Below are 21808 nucleotides of genomic sequence, written 5' to 3'. Positions count from 1 at the left end.
AACAGAGGAAACTGTAGCACAGTTATGTGGTACAGCTGACCTAGAACCCAGGTTTTCCTAGCACACTCCCAGGAAACACCAAATGCTAAATTTTTGAGAACTGTGAGTCAAAAATTTGGCACCTAAAGGTGATGGCGGGCAAAGTAGGTGAAGAGAGTCAAAGGTACAAGCTTCTAATTAAAATATACATAAGTCATGAAGATGTCATATACAGCGTGGCAACTACAGATAATACTGTATTGCATATTTGAAAGTTGCTAAATTTTTTTTTTTTTAAGATTTTACTTATTTACTCAAGAGCAAGCGAGAGAGAGAGAGAGAGAGAGAGAGAGAGAACACCAGCAGGGTGAAGGGCAGAGGAGGAGGTAGACTCCCCACTGAGCAGGGAGCCAGCCCGCGGGATCCCATCCCAGGACTCCAGGATCATGACCCCAGCAAAAGGCAAACATCTAACGACCGAGCCACCCAGGCGTCCCTGCTAAGAGAAATCTTAAAAGATCACAAGAAAAAAAGTTCTGGAATTATGTATGGTGATTGAGAGTAAGCAGACTTATTATGGTGATCATTTTACACTATCCAATATCACACTGTTATGTTGTAGACCTGAAACTAATATATGTTGTGTATCAATTCTACCTTAATAATAAAAAAAAAAAAACTGGTAGCTTACATAAAACGCCAAGGTTGCTTTACTCCTGCACAAATAAAGCCTCACCATGAAGGAAGTAACTCAATCTCTGGGAAGCCCATACCAGGGGTGTCCCCAGGATGACAGTCCTCTGCAGAACCAAGTCCTCGTTACTCGATGCTGAGCTCCACTGTGGTCAAGGACCCAGAGATTGAGACAATTACTCAATTACTTCAAGAGAAGAACTCAGGAAGAACTATGGCAGGCAAATGTGAGCGTCATTTCACAGAAATCCATTCCGGTTGTCAAAAGAAAACTTCAAAGTGAGCGACAGTCACGTGTGAAAATTACCAAAAAAAGAAGAAGAAAAAATTAATTGACTTTAGAACATAAAAGATTATCCCTAAAGGACAGTTAACCTGTTGAGCCACAGGCGTCCCAGTTGAGTTATGGTGCTTTTGGTCAGGACTCTGACCCCTCTACTGAATGGTTATGGTCAAGTACTTGGACTATAATAAAGGAAAAGAAAAATTACTGCAGTGAGCAGGGCTTTTGTTGGAGACTTCACTGTTTAAATTTAAAGTGGCCCCCAGGTGTCATCCTGAAGTGATCTTAAGCACAAAGAAAGATGCTGTGACGTGCCTTACAGAGAAAAGGTTAAATAAATTTCATTCGGGCATGAGTTATGGTGCTTTTGGTCATTAGTTCAATGTTAATGAATCAACAATATATATTAAAATAAGATGTCTTTAAACAGAAGCACATACAGAACAATCTATCTATTAGGTACCTATCACTCGATGAAAATATAAGGACCAGAGGCTGGTAGGAACCTAACCCTGTATCTCTTACGGGAGAGATGGTTCTGTATTCTCTCATTCACAACTATACAGAACAGAACTACCATGAATAAGAACTATAATACATTCAGAGAAAACAATATGGCAGCTGAGGACTCTGGATGAAGGGAACGTAGAAGTGATGTGTACTATCCTTGCCATGTTTAACTAAGTTTGAAATTTTTCAGGTAAAGTTTTAAAAAAAAATTTAGGTGCTAAACATACTACAGGCTGCCTTAGAGTCTTATGACAAAACAATCACTAAAACTGGATCTCACTGGTAGTTCTGAAGATGGTGGTTGGTTTGCTCCTCACCTCCCTCCCTCCCCTGCTCTATGCACACAACACTAAGAAAATGAATGTCAAGTTGTTACTGTGTTGCAAGGACATCTTTTGATGTGATCCATTCACCCCTGCACTTTCTTCCTCCAAATAAAATACAGTGCTTTCAAATCACAGAATTCAAATGTCCTCTGAGTGCACAGTTCAAAAAGGCGAACACACCCAAAAAGGGTCTCAGGTTTTAGGGAGAGTCCCTCTTTCTTCCTAGGTTAGTTAGCTGCTGGGGATTTTTAAATTTACATGTGTGATCTAATTAGGTTTTATATTCAGCAAACCAGAAACTCCTTAATGTCTCAAAAGTTCTAAAAAACAACTGATGGGAGTTCAGTTATAGTAATGGAGAACATTTTGTGTGTGTGTGTGTGTGTGTGTGTGTGTGTGTTTGTGTGTCAGAGAGAGCGAGAGCTCACAAGCAGGGGGAGCAGCAGGCAGAGACAGAAGCAGGCTCCCCGCTGAGCAAGGAGCCTGAGGTGGGACTTGATCCTTAGGACCCTGGGATCATGACTAGAACCAAAGGTGGACAGTTAACCTGTTGAGCCACAGGCGTCCCAGTTGAGAATATTCTATAAGAGACAAGAGCACCAAACACATTTTTAGTTTCAGTGAAACCTTGTAAGTGTGGTTATGATAAGCTCTTTACCCCTCAGAGTGATCCTTTTTTATTATCAAAGAGGAACAGGATTATCAAAAACAATGCCTGAGTCCCCCACGCTTATCTAGAGGGGTGTTTGGGAGATGCCAAAAGAAATTCTGTTAATATGCAAGACACTGGATTTTCTTTGGTTCTTAACAAAATCCTAAAATTTCCTCCTCCTGTCCCCCATACATCTGGCCTTCTCTACAATGCAAGTTGTCCAGATCAAAAGGGAGGACAGTAGAGTAGGATTTTCAGCAAACATGCGGAGGTGACAGGAAGAAGGGTCTCTGCTGCTAGTCAACTCCCGCTAGAAAGCACCGCCCAGTTCTATCACTGCAGCCATCGCAGCTACAGACTGGAGGGAAAAAACGACCCAGTTCAGTCCCATCATCTTTCAACTGAAACAAAAGAATTTTAAAAAGGCATAAGTGAGAAGGATGCACAGAAAGCCTCTGAAAAAGATTACAGACCAGCAATCACTTGAGAGCTTGTTAGAAATGCAGACACTCCAATTCCACCCAGGACCTCCAGAAGCAGAATCTGCATTTCAATAAGACCCTTGAGTGATGGGTATGCACAATAAAGTTATTGATTGCCAGTCTCTTTATCCCCACCCTAACTGCCTCGCTCAGAAACATGTTCTCCAGCAAATTCAGCTTAGATGTTTTCCTCAAAGAGGCCAACCCAATTCTCAGACTGGGTGGGACAGCCTTGCTTTATGTACTGACTACTCTGTATTTCTTCTCACAGAATACATCACGACACTAAACAGAAGAGCTGTTTACTGCTGGTTTTTCCGAAGAAGCTACAAGATCTGTGAAGACAAGGACAAGGTCTACCCTACTCATCCTCATGGCCCCAAGAGCGCAGAACAAGACCAGATACAAAGGAAGCATTATTTTTTTTAGTAAATGAGTGGCCCTACTGTGTATAAAGCACAGTGCCAGGCTCGGGAGAGAGGGCCCAAGAACAATCAAGACATGGTCCTTGTCCTTAAACAACTCCTAGCTTAGCGGATTTCTGATGAAGCTAACAAGAGCCACAATCTCAAGACCGTGTGCCACACTCACAGCTGTTTTCCTATTTCTCTGCCAAATGACAAGCAGCCCGAAGGCCTGCCACCCACCCCCTCGGCACAACCCACAGACAAGCATGTCCTCACCTTAGTCCTCCTCCCTTCATCCAGGATTCTCCACTCCCAGAGCTCATTACCTTGCCTGGCCTTCTCTCCGCCCTCTCTAAAGCAGCCCCAACTATCTTCAGCTTTGTTCCATTCACCCCTAGGAAGTTTGTGTTATTTCTGGGAACATTTTCTTCAGCCCCCTTTCCTCAGCAGTCCTCTTATTAGGAGATGTCAAATTTCCCTTGTTACCTCCTTCAAAAACTCTTAGCTAACTCATTTCTAACCACTCAATTGATTATTTCCTGTGAGCTGTCAAGTCTACTCTATTCAACAGAAACCACTCGAATCTATACCCCAGACCACACTGGAGAATCTCCCAATTAAGTGTTCAATATTCAACTGTCTTCCCACTACCCTCAGTCACTTCCTATATCCCCCAAAGGGACAATAAGCAAATACGATAATTTCTTCTACAATTATATTCTCCATGATTCTTACATTTATTCTTACTTAATAAACAAAAATGTCTAGGTAGGCTTACACCCCAAAGCCTGTATCCAAATACCAAGGTAACAAAAATATATTTGAATGCCTTAAGTGGAAGCAACGAAACTAATGCTACTTCCTTTTTATCTTCAGAGAAATGTAAGTGGATAGGCAGAGAGCACACTGTGACAGAGAGGGAAGTGCTCAGAGAGAGCACAAGCAAGCCTGGGCTACCGCTGAGCCAGCGCACAGCAGTCTCTGACAGCCCCGGAACTCACCGTCCCCCAGCCAGACCCCAGGTGGCATCCAATGTGGCCACAAGAAACACCAAACTGTAGACTCCAGGGCTCACGTAGAGGCCCCTTCTAAGCGCTGTACATGCACAAAGCCTTACAGATGTGCTCCTGTGCCAGCTGTGAGCACAGTGAGCGATGAAAAGGGTGGTGCCTTCTGAGTGTTTTCCACATCCCAACCTGTAAAATGATTACCAAATAATGACTGGAGCCCTAGCCCAAAGATTTGGTTAGGGACTCCCAGAAATTTTAAAGCCCTGAAAGCACATTAAAAAGTTACTGATGATGGGGGCACCTGGGTGGCTCAGTGGGTTAAGCCGCTGCCTTTGGCTCAGGTCGTGATCTCAGGGTCCTGGGATCAAGTCCCACATCAGGCTCTCTGCTCAGCGGGGAGCCTGCTTCCTCCTCTCTCTCTGCCTGCCTCTCTGCCTACTCGTGATCTCTCTCTGTCAAATAAATAAATAAAATCTTTAAAAAAAAAAAAAGTTCCTGATGTGCACCTTTTCTTTTTTTTTTTTTTTTTTTAAAGATTTTATTTATTTATTTGAGAGAGAGAGACAGTGAGAGAGAGCATGAGCGAGGAGAAGGTCAGAGAGCGAAGCAGACTCCCCATGGAGCTGGGAGCCCAATGTGGGACTCGATCCCGGGACTCCAGGATCACGCCCTGAGCCCAAGGCAGTCGTCCAACCAACTGCGCCACCCAGGCGTCCCAGTGATGTGCACCTTTTCTTAAACGCTTGAAAGTACACACTCCTATAGTATCTGGCCTCAGCCTGTCTTATGGGTTCAATAACGGAGGCGGTTTTTCTGCGCACACACATTTCATCCATGTGCCCACGCTGTTCCTGCACTACTTCATGTGGTCACGTGAGAGGACTGAAGATCACAAGCCTCTCAAACTTCCATGTCCGCACCGCAGGTGGAAGACGCGGCTCCCCAAACATGAAGCCTTCTTCTTTCTTAAGGAAACCCAAGAAAAAGTTGTTCCTGATGACAAAAGAGGCCACCCCTCCACCCTGGAGGAACTGATGTGGGCGAAGCAGGGCTCGCTACAGCAGGGTGGAGAAGTCGGGGCCGGCACCCCGGGAGCTGGCACCCTGTGAGCTGCCCACTTCGGGTGCTACTTGGTTGTTGGGTCAGTCCAGTCCTCATCCCCGACTCTGACTCTGTCCTCCTCAATGCTCAGAGGAAGAAGGGAAGTGGCCCCTTGATTCCTGATCCAGGAAGGCAGCGGCCAGAGGGCAGCTATTACCCTCCTAGACCCCATGGCTGTAGCTGCCATCTCTGACTTCTCACAGCACTGCCGGCACAGTGGCCCAGGGTACAAAATGTCACATCACAGCCCAGTAATTAGGAGAGGAAGGAGAGCTGACACCAGATACAGCTAAATAAAGCACACCAGAGACCCTGAAATACCTGAGAGAAATGAAAATTATTGCCTTTAGTATTATTTCTCAGGTTTGCTGCCTTAAAGTCCTACGCATTTTTTTTCTTAGGACAAGTTTAAAACCAAAGGGATGCTAGCTTACGGAGCACAATACTCGGTACTACTCAGAGTGAATCAACTCTAAAGAATATCTAACATATTTATTATGGTTTATATGCAGGACTGACTGTAGAACTTAAGGATGTAATTGAATTTCTAGGCTACCCATGAAAAGCATTACTTTTTTCCCTTTTTATCTTCCAGATTTGTTTGGAAACTTTTACTATTTGAAACGTTAATGCTCAATTTTAGATGTCAAAATAAAGTACAAATCACAAATCTACCATAAACATTTCAGAGTCCTTTATGGCTAAATTAATGTACCATCCCAGGATCCTTCTTACCATTAAAATCCCAGGAAAACTATCGTAGGGGAGTAAAAACTGAAGTCTCCACTCATCTAACACAGCTTGAGAACACAAGACAAGTGGTCATTCCTCTCCCACCACCTGCTGGTGCCCCAGTCTCTCCAGTCTCCACTGAGATGCACACAGATTTGCAAACCTCCTCAAGAAACTGAACAGAAGGCTAACTGGCCTATCTGGAATTCCCCGTGTCATCTTAACTGCAGGTACTGCCCAGAAAACACTGCTCCTCCATTTTATTAAAAACATCCAGGCGTGCCTGGGTGGCTCAGTCCATTAAGCCTCTGCCTTCGGCCCCAGTCGTGATCCCGGGGTCCTGGGACTGAGCCCTGTATTGGGGGGGGGGGGTCCCTGCTCAGTGGGGAGTCTGTTTCTCCTCCCTCTGTTCTTCCACATATAAATATAACTATCCGCATATAAATAAAATCATCCATAACATTCTACATATCCTATGCTAACCAAGAAGTCCAGCTCTGATTCTCCTCTCCTTTTCGGAGATGGGGGGCAGAGGGAGTACACTCTCTAATGAATTACAAAATGAACACTTTTCTTTAAAATAAAGCACAAAAATTTCAAATCCAAGTTTATGGGCAGCTCAGATTCATGGAGCATCTTTACTCCGCATTGTGCCAACAACCACTTTCAAAAACCAATTTTCTAAGTTCCTCAGATAATCTAAACCCCAAACGGCTGCTTCTCCCTACACTGGCTTTCAGCTTCTCCCGTTGATAATCAAAGAAACACATTTTCTTTGACACAAGAGTGAAAAGAGGTACTTTCATTAAGAGCACTGATAACAGGAACACTTAAGAATTAAATGGAAACCAAGCTTTTCCAGCTATCAGCCCTCTGCTGTCTTGCTATGTAACGGAAAGTTAGTCCTCCAGAGCTGGAATCGCGATGACTAACAGTGAGGCAGGGCGACACTGGAGCAGGGCAGGCCTACCCAGGAGCTGGGCCTGTGCCCCACAGAGAGCCTGCAGGAGGTCTCAAGAGATTCTAAAGATCTCACAAGAGAGGAGTTTAACAAGATAACTCGGCTTTTAAGTAATAGAGGCAGCCTCCTGGCCTCTGGGCTGTGAAAGGGCTCACCTGCCAAGAGTAATAACACAAGCAATTACTGCACACAGAATAATACATCTCAGCAGGATTCCAGGACCCGGGCACTCCAGAGTCTACCTTCCGCACAGAAGGAAAGGGAGGTAGGGAAAGAATGCATCACTTTTCATGAGGGCCTGAGAGCGTCCTGTTAGGTGAGCAGGTAAATTACACTTGGCATAATAACGCAGTTTTGGGTTGCTGACAAAAATAAAAATGTCCCTGGTATTAAAGGCTATAAAACAACAAATTTTCCCTCTCCTGGAACAGAATTCATCAAGTTTAAAAGTTCACTAACCTCGCATCCCAAAGACCAGAAACAAAACCTGAGAAGCCTGGCCTCTTGTTCCTTTCTCTACTACAAAATTCCAACAACAGTCACTTTAGGCAAGCTGCCTTAACCCTGCACAGTGCAACCAGATTGCTCACAGCTGCGTCCAAGACTATCTGAGTATTCCCACCTGTACTTACCCATCTCTCCTGACTTTTAGATCACCCATTTTCTTCCTCTGCCTCTGTCAAGACCTGTCACTTTCACCACCTCCCCAGAAAAGGTTGTTAAAACAAACGGATCTGAAAATATCACATCTGATTTTCCAACCCATCCATTCTCCAAGAAAACCATCAGTATTTAAATTCCCAAGTTCCCCTTTCCATCACAAAACAAAGCTACCTGCCTCTATTTAATAGCAACATTTTAATGAGACTGACAACTAAAATTTCATCAGCCCAAAGCTTTACCCACAACCAAGTACACGGCCTGGGGTCTCATGCCTAGGCTGCCTTCTCTCCATTAAAGGCTTTCTTAGCTATGTGATTCTCCTGTCAGGCCATTCCAGTTGCTAGATTTACAGAAACATCTACCTTCTGTTTATAGTGGTCTCTGCGAGCTTTGTCACCCCACACTCTCCCAGATTTAACTGTTTTTACAAAGTACAGTAAACAATCATTTTACCCCTGCAATCAGGACAGTTTGAAGTGAAAAGGGTTGTTATTGATAATGATGTCAAGATAATGGGTGTGAAGAGCAACAGCCCAAGGCAGACTGGGCTGTAAACTGCCCTGTTCTTACAAAGGTACCAAGACCAGGTAAGCAGCTGTTACTTGCCAAGAACTAATTTATGTCCTTCCCTGGCAAACTGAGGTTTTAGGGAACCAGCCCAGAGAACAAAACAAACAAACAAATAAATAAATAAATTTGGATTACTTAGTCTCCCTGAAGGATAAGGAAATAGAAAATATTTAGGGGCACCTAGGTCAATTAACATCTTACTCTTGGTTTCCACTCCGGTAATGATCTCAGAGCTGTAAGATCGAGTCCCGAGTCCACTCCAGATTCAGCATGGAGTCGGCTTGAGATTCCTTCCCTCTCCCTCTGACACCCCCCTCACTCACATGTACACTCTCTAAAATAAATAAATAAAATCTTTAAAAAGATGTTTGTTTCAGGGGCACCTGGGTAGCTCAGTTGGTTAAATGACTGCCTTTGGCTCTGGTCATGATCCCGGGGTCCTGGAGGTCTGAGGTCCTGAGCCCCACATCAGGCTCCCTGCTCAGTAAAGAGTCTGCTTCCACCTCTCCCTCACGTTCGCTCTCACTCAAATAAATAAAATCTTTTAAAAAATGGTTTACATTGTAGTGAAAAGACTGTTCTAAATATGTCACCGTATCAACTTTAAGTTTTGATGTGGATTTTAGGGGTGGAGCTGAGACAGCAGTGATAAGGGTACTGGAGGAGGGGGATGGAAAGCAGGCTGGTCCTCAAGTGCCAGAGGATAGAGGGCTCCTGGAAGAATGGAGGCAGGGAACCAAAGGGAGTCAGAACTTTTCTCACTTGAGTTTCTGCCTAACTAGCCACTCCTGTGCCACTGAACAGCTAGTATTCACACATACAACTGAAGTCTCTCATACATTACCTAAATTTGTTTAATCTTTCCTAATATTGGGAAATACCTCTGAAGTTCAGAAGAGTTACACATATGCCAGGTGCACACCTTTCTGCTGTGCCAGGGGTTCCCAGACTTTTAAATTTCTTCCTTTTTTAATTTTTAAGATTTTATTTATTTGACAGACAGAGATCACAAGGAGGCAGAGAGGCAGGGAGAGAGAGGGAGAGAGGGGGAAGCAGGCTCCCTACTGAGCAGACAGCCCAATGTGGGGATCGATCCCAGGACCCTGAGATCATGACCTGAGCCGAAGGCAGAGGCTGTAACCCACTGAGCCACCAGGCACCCCAGACTTTTAAATTTCATAGACAAGTAAGATTCCCCCTTCCCCCCGCCAATGAGGGGCTAACCTGTTATCTAGTTTTTATTTTTGCCAAGGATATTAAAACTGTCATCACATTATTTATAAAATAAAGGCTATTTCAGCAAAGGCAAAAGATTTAAGAATATTGTCTCAAAACTAAAACCAGTCCTTTAAATCAAACAAGTTAAACATCACAAGACCTGCCAGGTGCCTTTCTTTATCCCTCTCATTTTGCTCAGCCAGTTCCATGTTCATCCCCATCTGACTTGAGGATTGATACAAAAACTGCTGGACTAAGACCAGCTAATGGTTGCTGAATGCTACATGCGCTGGACACTGCACCAAACATTTTCCACGCATTCTCATTTAATCAGCCACAGCCCCATGAACAACGTGCTCTTATTACACCCATTTACAGGCAAAGCTGGAACATAACGGGGTAAAATTACCTGCCCATAGTTATATGGCGAGTTGTCAGTGAAGCTAATGACCTGAACCACAGACACTCCAGAAATCAGTTCAGTTCTGCCCCAAGACACAAGTTACGCCTGTTTCCCCAATGTGAGAGCTTGTTTAAACAAAAACAAAAACTGCTTTAAGGAGCAAATGAACCCTGTATGTATCAGCATTTAATATTTATACATAAGAACTGTCCCCTTTCCGATTCTCTTCCAATGATTCCTATTAAATGAAGAAAGTTCCAGTTTGGTGGCAGGAAGACTTAAGCACACACATCACTTGTTAAACTTTCTTCAGAGCCCTCCAGGAGACATGAGACCTAGCTAGAATTTAGTAATATTTTGTTTTCATTGTGTTTTTGTTTTTTTTTTTAAATTTGACGCAGAGAGAGCACAAGTAGGCAGAGCAGCAGGCAGAGAGAAGGAGAAGCAGGCTCTCCATTAAGCAGGGACTCCAACACGGGCCTTGATCCCAGTACCCTGGGATCGTGACCTGAGCCGAAGGCAGCTGCTTAACCGACTGAGCCACCCAGAAGCCCCTTCACTGTGCATTATTTAAGGTACTTTCTAGTTATGGCAAGTAACAAGGCTTTTCCATTTCCAACAGTGAAATTAAGTTTATTTTTTTTTAAGATTTTATTTATTTGAGAGAGAAAGAAACAAAAGCAGAATCCCCACTGAGCATGAAGCCCAAAGGGGGTCTCAATTTCAGGAACCAGAGATTATGACCTGAACTATAAGGTAGACACTTAACAGTGAACCACCCAGGCACTCCAAATTAAGTTTGCTTTAAAAATAGTATTTCAGGGGTGCCTGGGTAGCTCAGTTGGTTAAGGGTCTGCCTTCCGCTCTGGTCATGATCCCAGGGTCCTGGGATGGACCCCTGCATTGGGCTCCCTGCTCAGCCGGGAGCCCACTTCTCCTTCTCCCTCTGCCCCTCCCCTTGCTTGTGCACGTGTGTGTGTACTCTCTCTTGCAAATAAATTCTTTTAAAAATATATATATTTCAACTTTTAAAATAGCTGATTGCCCAAAAGATTTTCAAACTAAATAGAAGTAGAGGCGGTATTCCAGTACTAAAACCATGGTAGGGGTACGCACACATCCAGAGCCCAGGAAACATAAGGAAAGCCATTACACCAAGGCTGGGATCAACAAATGACTGAAAAGCTACCAACACTGACCACCCTGGTCCAGTCTCTCCAAACAATTCTAAAAATAGCAGGGTTTCCCCACAAAGGATGTGGTCATGCTTACCACCTCCCATCCCCACCTTCTTATCCAAGAAGAAAAAGAAAAAAGAAGAAAAGCTATGTGCTAGTCCACAGAAAAAAGTCAAACCTCACACATGACCTTGCTCCTTCTGTCATCTGTAGCTGGAAAGCTGCACACTTCCTTAGTCATGGAACTCTCTAGAACCCAGAGAAGGCAGCTGAAGCTAAAGAATCTACTCTCCTTTAAATACCAGGACCTTTAAACACCTTAGGGTCTTCAAACAATTAAAAAGTAGTTATTTAGTGATCCCCATGTGGTTAGGCCCTGCCCTCCAATGAAGAGATAGAGTGGTTTTCAAGGATACGCTGGAGAAACAGAACACTACCAACTGTGCAATGATTAATGAGTAATGAGATGTGAAGCTGTATTTGCCCCAATTTTACTTACGATGTTATCTGTAAGAAATAAACAGGTGCGGTGTAAGTAAAACCACTCTACAACCACCAAAAACATTAAGTGATATTAAAAGATACCAGCATTGCATCCTACGGAAATGCCAACACAAGAATACAAAGATGTAAAAAAGAACACTCAGCCAGCAGTGTTTAGAATCATGAAAAACCAAAAACAGGTATCAACAAATAAATGGGTAAATAAATACACCCAAATGATGGAATACTCTTCAACCATTAAAGAATGAGGTAGGATCTATAATTATGACACAGCCAGCCATGACAATTTTTTAAAAAGTTGCAGGACACATATATTATGACCCCATTTCTATTTCTTAAAGAAAAGAGGGAGAATGTATATTTCTTCATGAAAAGTTTGGAAACACATTTCCTTAGGGGAATGAGAATGAATGTTAGAAAACTGAGTGATAAGGCCAGAGGAGAGAGGCTTTTGTATTTAATTTTATATACTTCTATACTATTTGAAATCCTATGAGCAGGTATTAAACCCAAAACTTAAATATTGGTCATTATTAAATTATTAAAGCTAGTAGGCATTCACCTAACTTTTTGAAGGAATTTAGGGATGAACTAGATAACTGTTGATCAAAATGAGGATAAGTCACCAAGGAAACTGCAGACATGACCCTTAATCAAAAGGATTTTGAAGACTTAAGAATTATGAGAAAATTTTATTTCCATATTAGACAAACTAGTGGAATAAAAAGTAAAGATGAAGACCATCAAAGAGGTCATTCAGGGTTTTACTGATATTGTTAAGAATGGGGCTTATAAAATAGGATAGAAACAAACCAGAAGGCCCAAGTGTGTGGCTCCCAAGGACAACAAAAGCGAAACTGAGCAGCACAGAATTTTCATGTTTGTAGATGACACTAAAGACTTCCGTGGTAATAATGTGCCAAGTTATTGGCACCAAATTATAGGAAGATCTTGGGAATCGATGCAAATAGAAGGAAAAGTGGCAGATGAGTGTTAAAATGAGCATATGGCCTGAAATCAGGCATGTAAAACAACTTCTCAGCTATCAGTTGTGACCGAAGAACAGGATCTCAGATCACTGTAAATGGACCCCTGAAGATGTGAGCCCAACACTGAGCTACAGATTAAAAGCAATGCAAAGTGTCTGGGGGGCCATCAAAATGAACACTAAAAAGAAAGAGACTAGTATCCTCCCCTCATAAAATTCTTCTTGTCATTTGTGTCCTGCCCCTTCAACTACATAGAGAAAGGAAGTTAAACAAGACCAGTGGGTCTCAAATGCCAATCCCTGAATTGATCCAAAATTGACTCGAAATCACCTAGGAGAGGCTTTTTTAAAAAATACAGATTCCCAGGCCATACCCACAGAGATTCTAATTCAATGCCTCTGAAAGGCTTCCAGGTGGTCCTGAAGTAAGGATCTGGTCAGGAAATCACCGGGCTGTTTCTCTCTAAATCTACTCCCAGAAAGGAATTAAGAAAGCTTAACAATTAAAAAATCAGCTCAAAAGAAAAGAAACCATGTGAGGAACTACCAAAAATAGATTATGATGATTCCTACACTTGCCCGTTAAATGAAGTAGAAAAGATCTGCAAAAGACAATTAGGATGACCTAAAGGAAGAAGCTTTAGCCTTGAACTGTGAAAAGCAGAGCTCAGAACCCTATCAAGTGCCCCCAGATTCCTCCACGTAAGAGCAGGACCAGGGTAAACACTATCTCCATCAGCTATGGGTTTCCAGAATGCCCTCCTCAGCCCCATCCTTCTGAAGCCCCAGGAGACGGTCAGGCTGTTTTGAAGCAGAGGTGAGATGGTAAATAAAAGCCACTGCTCGCATGTTCCTCTGGGTCCCAAACAAGTACTCCCACAAGTCTATCCTGCTATCACTACTGAGGTCAGGAACCCCCTGGCTCATTCTATCCACCACCTCTAACTCACTCCGCTACCCAGTCACATAGTCTAATTCAAATTCTAACCCCCTCATCTTCTACAGTACAAAAACCACATTTCACATTTCATCTACTGTCTCAGGAAAAAACAAAAACAAAAACAAAAACAGGCAACGGGAACAGAAAACATGTTTCATTGCGGGATAAGCAGCAATTCAAAGTGAAGCCTGCCATACGGTAGATTTCTCAGTTTTGATTCATCTTGCAATATAAGGTTTCTTATACAATCACAGCCTTTGGGGACTGTTAGAAGTTTAGAGACTGAGTTTACCACTTCATGTAAGAAAGAAAGACTCTGAGAAGTGAAATCTCTTACCCCACATCACCCATGTGGAGAATAGCACCTCCTGGGCTAGAACTGTTTCCCCTGAATCCTAGGCCAATCTCTCTTCTCTGCCAAGCTGCTTCCCAAAGATAATATTAATAAATTAGGTTTATTAACTTTAGGCACAGATTCTCCCATCTTTTCACTTCCTCCTCTTACACAAGAGGGTGGTGTTACAAGATCATCCCAAGAAGACTACTCCATATAGAAGCTAAAGCACGTCAAAATGTGTTAAGGAATAGGAGGGGAGATGGTGCCTTAATCACTCATCATAAGCAAATAAAGAGAAAATGTGCCAAGCCCAGTTTATATCATAGACTGAACATCTGAAAAAGGATATCCAGAGGCATCACTTACATTTTCATTAGATTTTATCTATGAAGTTGTTTTACTTCCTAATTTTCAAAAAAATGTCAACTGAAACCACTGTTTTTCCCTAAACATTAGAGCTAAGTGTGAAAAACTTAGTTTATCATATTGAGTCTCACTGAAAGTTAAGTGAAATCCCACAACACTCCATCTGCATCAAATGTTCACAACCTGTGATTCTGCATCAATTTCTACTGTAAAAACAAAATGCATATGTCAGTCTCCCAGAAGAGGAGTTAGCAACAGAAACCGGGTATCTCTCCATTTCCCAACAAGAAATAGGAAGAAAAACCACATAAGCCCCTAAAGAGTTGAATCTCTTTACTTCATGCCTTGTCCCGGAAAAGGCAATGAATTTCCTACAATACTTAGCTATGCTATTCCTTGAAGAAACAAAATAAAATAAATCCAAAGACCAGATTCCAAAGGATATCTACTGCACCCTCTCCTAGAACCACACCTGTCAGCTGGACAGCTAGTCCACACCAGTGAATACACAATAGGCCTTAGAACCTTCAACTCATTTCCCAAATATCACTCTCCAAGTGAAGTGAGGCACAGACCCCATGAAATCATTTGCTCACTTATTATACCAGTACTGATCACTACCCAGCCTCAGGAGACTCCCCTCGTGGTAATAAGCCACATTATGCATGAGCTAGTTCCCTCCTGACCATCAGTTTGAGCTAGGAAGCATGCTACTTTGCTTTTCACCATGACTGTCACTAAAGCTTGCTATGTTAAAAGTGTTGCCAGAGGCCAGAGCAGCAGATTTCCATGTAGTAATAAAACGCTAACAAAACTATAAACAACAACAAATTCTACATGCTATTTGACTCCAATTGAGCCTGCTCCTGGCATTAATCTTTTCAGCTAAGTACCCTCCACTGAAAGGTGGTAACCTTAGGAATACACAGAACTGGCTGACAGGAAGTCAAAAAACCTTAGTCTTGGCCCTGTAAGGAACATGAATATGACCAAGAGCAAGTATTTTTTTTTTTTAATCAGTTTCTCTCTGTTTACACTGAGTTAATGTCAGCTATCGATCTCACCAGCATACCAGGCAGGAGAGCAACCACCTCTACTGCCTTTCTGCCATCTATCACCCCAACACACATAACAGCAGCTCAGGCTCAAGCCATACCATTTATGTTCTGCATAAATTGAAGGAATTAAAGAGCTATAAAAACACTGAAGATAAACATTAGTGGGAACCCTACAGCTTTTGCACTTGCTGTTCCCTCTACCAAGAACACACTTCCCTTATGGCTGGTTCTCCGCTGTCCGTCAGATCTCAGCACAAATGCTAAGAGAAGCCTTTCCTGAACACCTTCTCTATGGGAGCCATCCCTACCCTTGCTCCCAGTCACTCTGTCTCGTTCCCCAGAAATCACGCTCTTATAATATCATGCTTATTTCTTGTTTACCTTTTTATTGTCTGTCTCCTCTATAAATCAGAGGGGCAGGAATCTGACCTACTTTTTACCACTGTTTCTCCAATACCCACACAAAGCTTGACACAGCAGATGATCAATAAAATTTATTCAAGAAAGAAAGGAAGTACGACTGCTCATCATTCTGTATCATTAGCACATGGCAGCAGCCACTGTTAGCATGACTAGAGTCACCTGGATGCTTTCTTTTCATACAGGAAAAAAATGACAGAAAACATTTAAGATACAGTAGAAACTTAGTGCTCCTTTACTTACAATCTTGACTGAAAGCTACATGCTCACCTGCTGAGAAGTGGGCAATTTTAAGACTACAGGGAAAAGCCTTCCATCCTATTCTACCTAGTTCTTTGCAAATGGCTCTACTAAAATACTGTTATTCAGCCACCTTGTACCTGAGTAGTAGAGTAAGAGTACTTAAGTAGGTTAGGAAAGTTGTTTTTTTTTTTTTTTCTTTCAGTCTGCATGAGCTCAGTGCATGTAGGAAGGAGCAGATCAATGGACTACTACTCTTTGTCTCCACTACACTCTGGAAAGACACATACTTCTTAGTTCAGAAAGCTAAGAAACAGCTAGCTATAATAATGTAAATTACAGGTATCATTTCCTACAAGCTGCATACTGGAAAAATTTCCACTAAGCTACTCACCAGGAAGTCTACATTCCACTTTAGAACAACCTGGCAGCACAATTCCTGGTGAAGGAGGAAACTGTGGCCATCTCCTCCTTTTGATGCCCCTCTGCCTTAGTCACCCAGCGAGAATCATGGTTCTTAGCCTAAAACCAAAGACTGGCAGAGCGATTCCTTTCTTCTTTAGGCAAGTAAATGGAGCAGGGTGAAAATGAACGGAGATTTGGCATTGGCCTTCCTTTGGCCTTTCACACCATAAGCAGGGTAAGATATGCTGCTTCTGATAAGCACAAAAGATTCAAGAACTGTGGCAGATTCATTCTGCTGTCCTAAAAGCAACCCATGTGACTCCTGCTTGAGAAGACACGCAAACACACGGAGTTAGAATGGGAACGTTAGAGTGAAAAGACAGAGAAAAGGGCTCAAGCCCCAAAGCAGAAAGTGAATCAGGTGTGTAAAAGAGCCATCTCTAAGTAGGGGCTAAGTGGAGCGACCAAATTCTACACCAAGTACCCCAAGACTTCTCGCAGTCACATCTATTTAACATGTGCTGATAATAATCTATTGCAGCTAGAGAAAGTCTAGCAAATTATTCAAAAAAAATCCAGAGTTAGAATCTTTCAGGGTTTTGAGAAAATAGTATCTGATTTGACGGGGACATTCACTTTTCCAGGTTATATTTTCTCTGCCCACACACTTGCCAGTCTCATCCCAACTCAGGAAATATAAATCCACCTTCAGTTTTTCCATCATCCTCACTGCCTTTGCAGTAACAGAACAGCTCCAAAATGCTTGTGTCAACTTACTGCCCACTTCCTCCTTAAACACATTCCAGAACCAACTCTGTTTCTGTCCCTTTGCTCCCACTCTCAAAAGCAGACACAGTCTCTATCGTCACCATCATTTTTTTTTAAACTGGCCAAATGCAAAGGCTTTTTACAACTTGATTTCTTTTTTTTTTTTTTTAAGATTTTATTTATTTGAGAAGAAAGTGAGAGTAAGAGAGCATGAGGGGAAGAAGGTCAGAGGGAGAAGCAGACCCCCTGTGGAGCTGGGAGCCTGATGCAGGACTTGATCCTGGGACACCAGGATCGTGACCTGAGAGGAAGGCAGTTGCTTAACCAACTGAACCACCCAGGCACCTTGCAACTTGACTTCTGAGTTCTTTCTTCTTAAAAAGTTCTTAAAAAGTTCTTTCATCTTAAAAAGAACACAGGACTTACTAGAATTAGACGGTAGAGACTAGAAGAAACTTGCACCTTCCTTCCTCTTTTTGCCCCCCAAAAAGAGGAAGGACGATTCCTCTTCACTGCAGCAGAGCTCATCCCTATACCGTTTCAGATTGGCAGCTCAGCCTGAGTCCAGACAATTATGGAGGGCTCCCCTGAAAAGCACAAGGCTGATTAGTCAGTGTTCCAGGTGCTACCCCTCTCCCTAAAGGCAGTAACTATTTTCCAATTCACAAGACTATTTCCTTCACAGTTTCCTGTCACAGAACTCCATTTTCATTTGTACAGTTCTTACGAAGCAGTTCCTAGAACCACTGGAAATGATTACTCTCCAGGAAAATACAACTTCGCTTAGCAGAAGAGCTTCACACAGAGCAATTTGCCAGTGGTCGATTTTTCATTCCAAACAAGGCTTCTGCTCCTGGCACAGATCTGCCTGTTGCCCTGCAGTTCACCTGGCTTCCCTCCCCTCACCCCTACCTCCAACTCACCCACCTATCCCTGCAATTTGGTCACAGAAAAGAATAGCAGAATAGACTTTTTGGTGGCTGAATTTTCTTGTGAGAGTGTGTGTGTGTGTTTAAAATTTTAATTTATTTGAGAGAGAGAGAGCACAAGCTGGGGAAGAGGCAGAGGGAGTAGTGAGAAAGGTAGGTTCCCAACAAGTAGTGAGCTGGATGCGGGGCTCAAGCCCAGGACCCTAGAATCACGACCTGAGCCAAAGGCAGATGCTTAACTGACTGAGCACCCCCCTAACCTGGTGCCCCACAAGGGCTGAATTTTAAAAGCTTCCTCCCAGATTCAAATGTGTCTTCAACACCACACTCCTATGCACATAATGACCATAAGCACCAAATGAAGTCACTCACCGCAATAACAGCTCCAGGATAAGACAAGGAGTAACATCTAATCTTTCCTCAACTTGATTACAGTCAGCTTCACTTTCCTGCAATTTTGTGGTCACGCATCACTGGCCCCACCCTCTACTAAAGTCATGCCCTGGAGGCAGAAGCAGCATAGCATGATGTCCAAGAGCACATGCTGTGGCAGATAGACCTGGGTTCAAGCCCCAGCTCTGGCTCTTACTGCCAGTGTACGTGCCTGTCCTTGGGTGAACTTTTCTTTCTAAACCTTAGATTACACATCTGTAAACTGTAACCAATAAAACTATCTACTTGTTAGGTGTTATAAATGAGTGAATACAAACAAAATACACAACACAAAACCCGACCCTTAATAAATAAGTGACTGTTGATATTGAGTATCCATGGGGGTAATCTGTGGGCACGGCCACCTCATAGAATCCAGATGCCCTGGAAGCCTTTAGCATTAATATAAGCAAAAATATATCCAGCCTCATTCCACTCCTACCCCACAAATGAGGGGGACCTTTAAGAAAAATTCAAGCCTTAGTGAAGGAAAAAATTCAGAAAGATCCACTCAATGCTGCCAATCCCATCAGCCTACCAACAAGCGATGCTGTGCACTTATGGTGAAGGGAAAGATTAGTGCAAATGAAAAAACTAACGTAAAAGAAGCTACTCATGGGACAGATCAAGATTCAAAGAGGCAAAAATATGTGGACCTTGGAAATTCCCTTCTCCCTCAGCTTCTAATAAATTCTGACTTTCCATTTACACATAAAGGAAAAAGCAATACTGAAAACCCTGGGAATCTCACCTGGTGAGAATATTACTTAAGAAATGAATACATGAGAATTAGGCTGGAGAAAAAAAAAAATCTCAAAAATTTACACACACACACAAGCTAAAGAACATTTTCACCCTGACAGACAATGAGCCAAGAAAACAGAATGTGTTTTAAACTTCCTGCAACTGCAAAAAAAAAACTGTGGAACTTTGAGAGAAAATGTCATTAAAGGATATTTGCTGTTCCAGAAGAAAGTTAGTATTGAGGTCTGAAATGTCCCAAAGTCTATTAGGTGTAGTGGGAAGGAAAGGACATGTTCCTGTTAACAGAAAAATCTGTTAACAACCAAGAAATGTCAAGTTCCAAGATCTGGGAGGGTTCAGGGGAGAACAGAGGTGACAAGGGATAAAGAGAATTTATACTACAAAACTACCATTGAGCCAGAGGGTAAATTTTTAAAAAATTAGTCTGGCAGGGTTTTAAATTCAAAATTCAAGAATGTAGGGAGTGAGGGGATATAAAATCAGGCAGAATCTAGTGTTGGGGCCGTGGACTGGGAATCGGAACACTTGGGCACCGGTCCTGGCCCCGTTCCAAGCCACCACGTGATGACCTTAGACAAGTCACTGCCCTCTTCAAACCAGTCTCCTTATGTTTAAGGGGTGAGGAAACAATAACGATCGCTAAAATTCCTACTGGCCTACTACTTAAGGGCCAAAAGGAGAAGAGAACAAATAGTAAGAGCTTACAGGACTACACACTTAACAGAAGAGGTGGAGAGAAAAGGAATATGACGACCAAAGAGGGAGAAAACTTGGTAGTAAGTAAGTGAGCGTCAGTGGAAACTGAAAAGCTTCAAGATGGCCAAATGCGCTTAGTTTCAGGGAACTGCGGATGTCAGGATCTCGAAAAGCTGCACACCGCTCAGCAGATGTCAAAATGGACAGAAGAACGGGGGGATGGGAAGGCAGATACAAACTTATGATCTCCGTTAATCAATCAAGTCACCGATCTGTCCTGGTAAACAGCAGACCTGAGTGCCGCGACCACGGAAATCACTGCGACCCCTGGTGCCAGGGTGTCCGGGAAGCAAAGTACCAAGGGGATTCCGTGTTGGATACCGTCTAGGAAAGGAATTCCAAGAATGAGAGAAAAGTAAGGAAAGAGAGGAAAGGGGATCTGGGAGACCATGCAGACTGGCGGAAGGGGAAGAGGAGCCAGCGCCAAAACCCGCCCGGAGGCGGTTGGTGGGGTCAGTGTCCCGGGCCCCGCTCTCACCATCTTGACGATGCCCCGCTGCACGGTGGGGACCGCGGGTCCCCCGGAGGTGCCGCCGCTCTGCGCGGAGGAGGCCATGTGTGGAGAAGGAAAGACAGCAAATAAGACGGTAGGCCGGCTTGGAGCTGTCAGTGTGGGTGTCGGTGTTGGTGGGAGGCCGCCGCTGCAGTGAGCTGGCAAGCGACGGGTTTCGGGCAATGGACGGCACGGACTCGCCGGGCGCTCACGAGAGCAGCAGCGGGACTGGGAGCGAAAGAGGAGACGCGTTCTCCGCCGCCGCCACACGTTCTACTCGCCGCGCAAGCGTGCCAGAGCGCCACCGCCCTCCAGCCAATTAGCGCCTAGAGCCCGCCGGACCTCAAACCAATAGGCACCCTGCTCGCGGAGCCCCGCCCTTTAGTCAAATAAGGGGAGATATGCTCCAGGAAGCGCTGAAAGAGCTGATTTGCAGTGACGGGCTAAGTATGGGGCGGGACTTCCGGGGCAGCCGTAGTAGGTAGTGTCGGGAGGTGTAGTGGGAAGGAAAGGACACGTCAGCATCTGGCCGCGGGGCGCGGGGGGCCTTGGGAGCCCCGAGGGCGGGGCCAGCCTCGCCCTCCGTTCTGGCCCCGCCTACTGCGCTCCGCCCCGCGGGCCACCGGGGAGCCCACGTGGACTGCGGCTTTCCTGAAGGGCGCACCCGGATCGGGGAGTGCGGATTGGGGAATACGGAGCCATGAAGGCCAAGACCTGAAGGGATCTCCGTACCGGCTGCACACCTAGTTCCGACATTTTACCTCCGCTAAAAGTGTGGGGAGAACTTGGAAAAGTCTGAGCATCGTGAAATCCACGGTTGTTGGCTCTGAGCGGCAACGCGGCCGGCCCCCCTCCTTGTCTTCGGGAGTGTGTGTGTCTCGCTCGTATTTGTGTCGCCGGTGTCTCGCACTTGTAAGGCTCTTGTTCGCTGGTGGGAGAAATGTCTCTTAGGGGGTGGTGTGTCTTCTGCACGCGGGAGAATGACCCTCGTTTGGAGGCTCTTCCTAGTCACCGATGAAGTGGAGGAAAGCCTTGGTACCGACGCTCCCTGTTCCCGGAAGAGTCCCTAGACCGCTCGTGATGAGCCACGCCTCCCCCCAACCACCGCATCCCAGCCCTTACCCGGCCGTAGTCTCTTTGAGATAAAGAGATTGGGGAAGCCATGCAGAGCAAGGGCATACAAATGTTTTTTGTTTTTTGTTTTAAGATTTTATTTATTTATTTGTCAGAGAGAGAGGG

The 21808-nt window shown here is 44.0% G+C and overlaps 2 protein-coding genes across 2 annotated transcripts in view; one reads left to right on the top strand and one right to left on the bottom strand.

Moving 5' to 3' along the window:
- The window catches only part of SND1 (staphylococcal nuclease and tudor domain containing 1), a 415583-nt gene extending 394743 nt beyond the window's left edge, over positions 1-20840 (bottom strand). The window contains exon 1 of the mRNA XM_044246515.1: positions 20555-20840. Coding sequence (XP_044102450.1) covers positions 20555-20632 — 78 coding nt within the window. The 5' untranslated portion in view covers positions 20633-20840. The remainder of the gene's footprint in view (positions 1-20554) is intronic.
- Positions 20841-20970: 130 nt separating this feature from the next.
- Positions 20971-21808, top strand: part of PAX4 (paired box 4) — a 37156-nt gene continuing 36318 nt past the window's right edge. Inside the window, exon 1 of the mRNA XM_044247023.1 lies at positions 20971-21046. Coding sequence (XP_044102958.1) covers positions 20971-21046 — 76 coding nt within the window. The remainder of the gene's footprint in view (positions 21047-21808) is intronic.

The sequence above is a fragment of the Neovison vison genome, chromosome 4 (genome assembly GCF_020171115.1).
Source record: "Neovison vison isolate M4711 chromosome 4, ASM_NN_V1, whole genome shotgun sequence".
Taxonomy (NCBI): domain Eukaryota; kingdom Metazoa; phylum Chordata; class Mammalia; order Carnivora; family Mustelidae; genus Neogale; species Neogale vison.
Note: the sequence above shows the minus strand (reverse complement) of the source record. Positions and strands in the feature narration are given on the sequence as shown.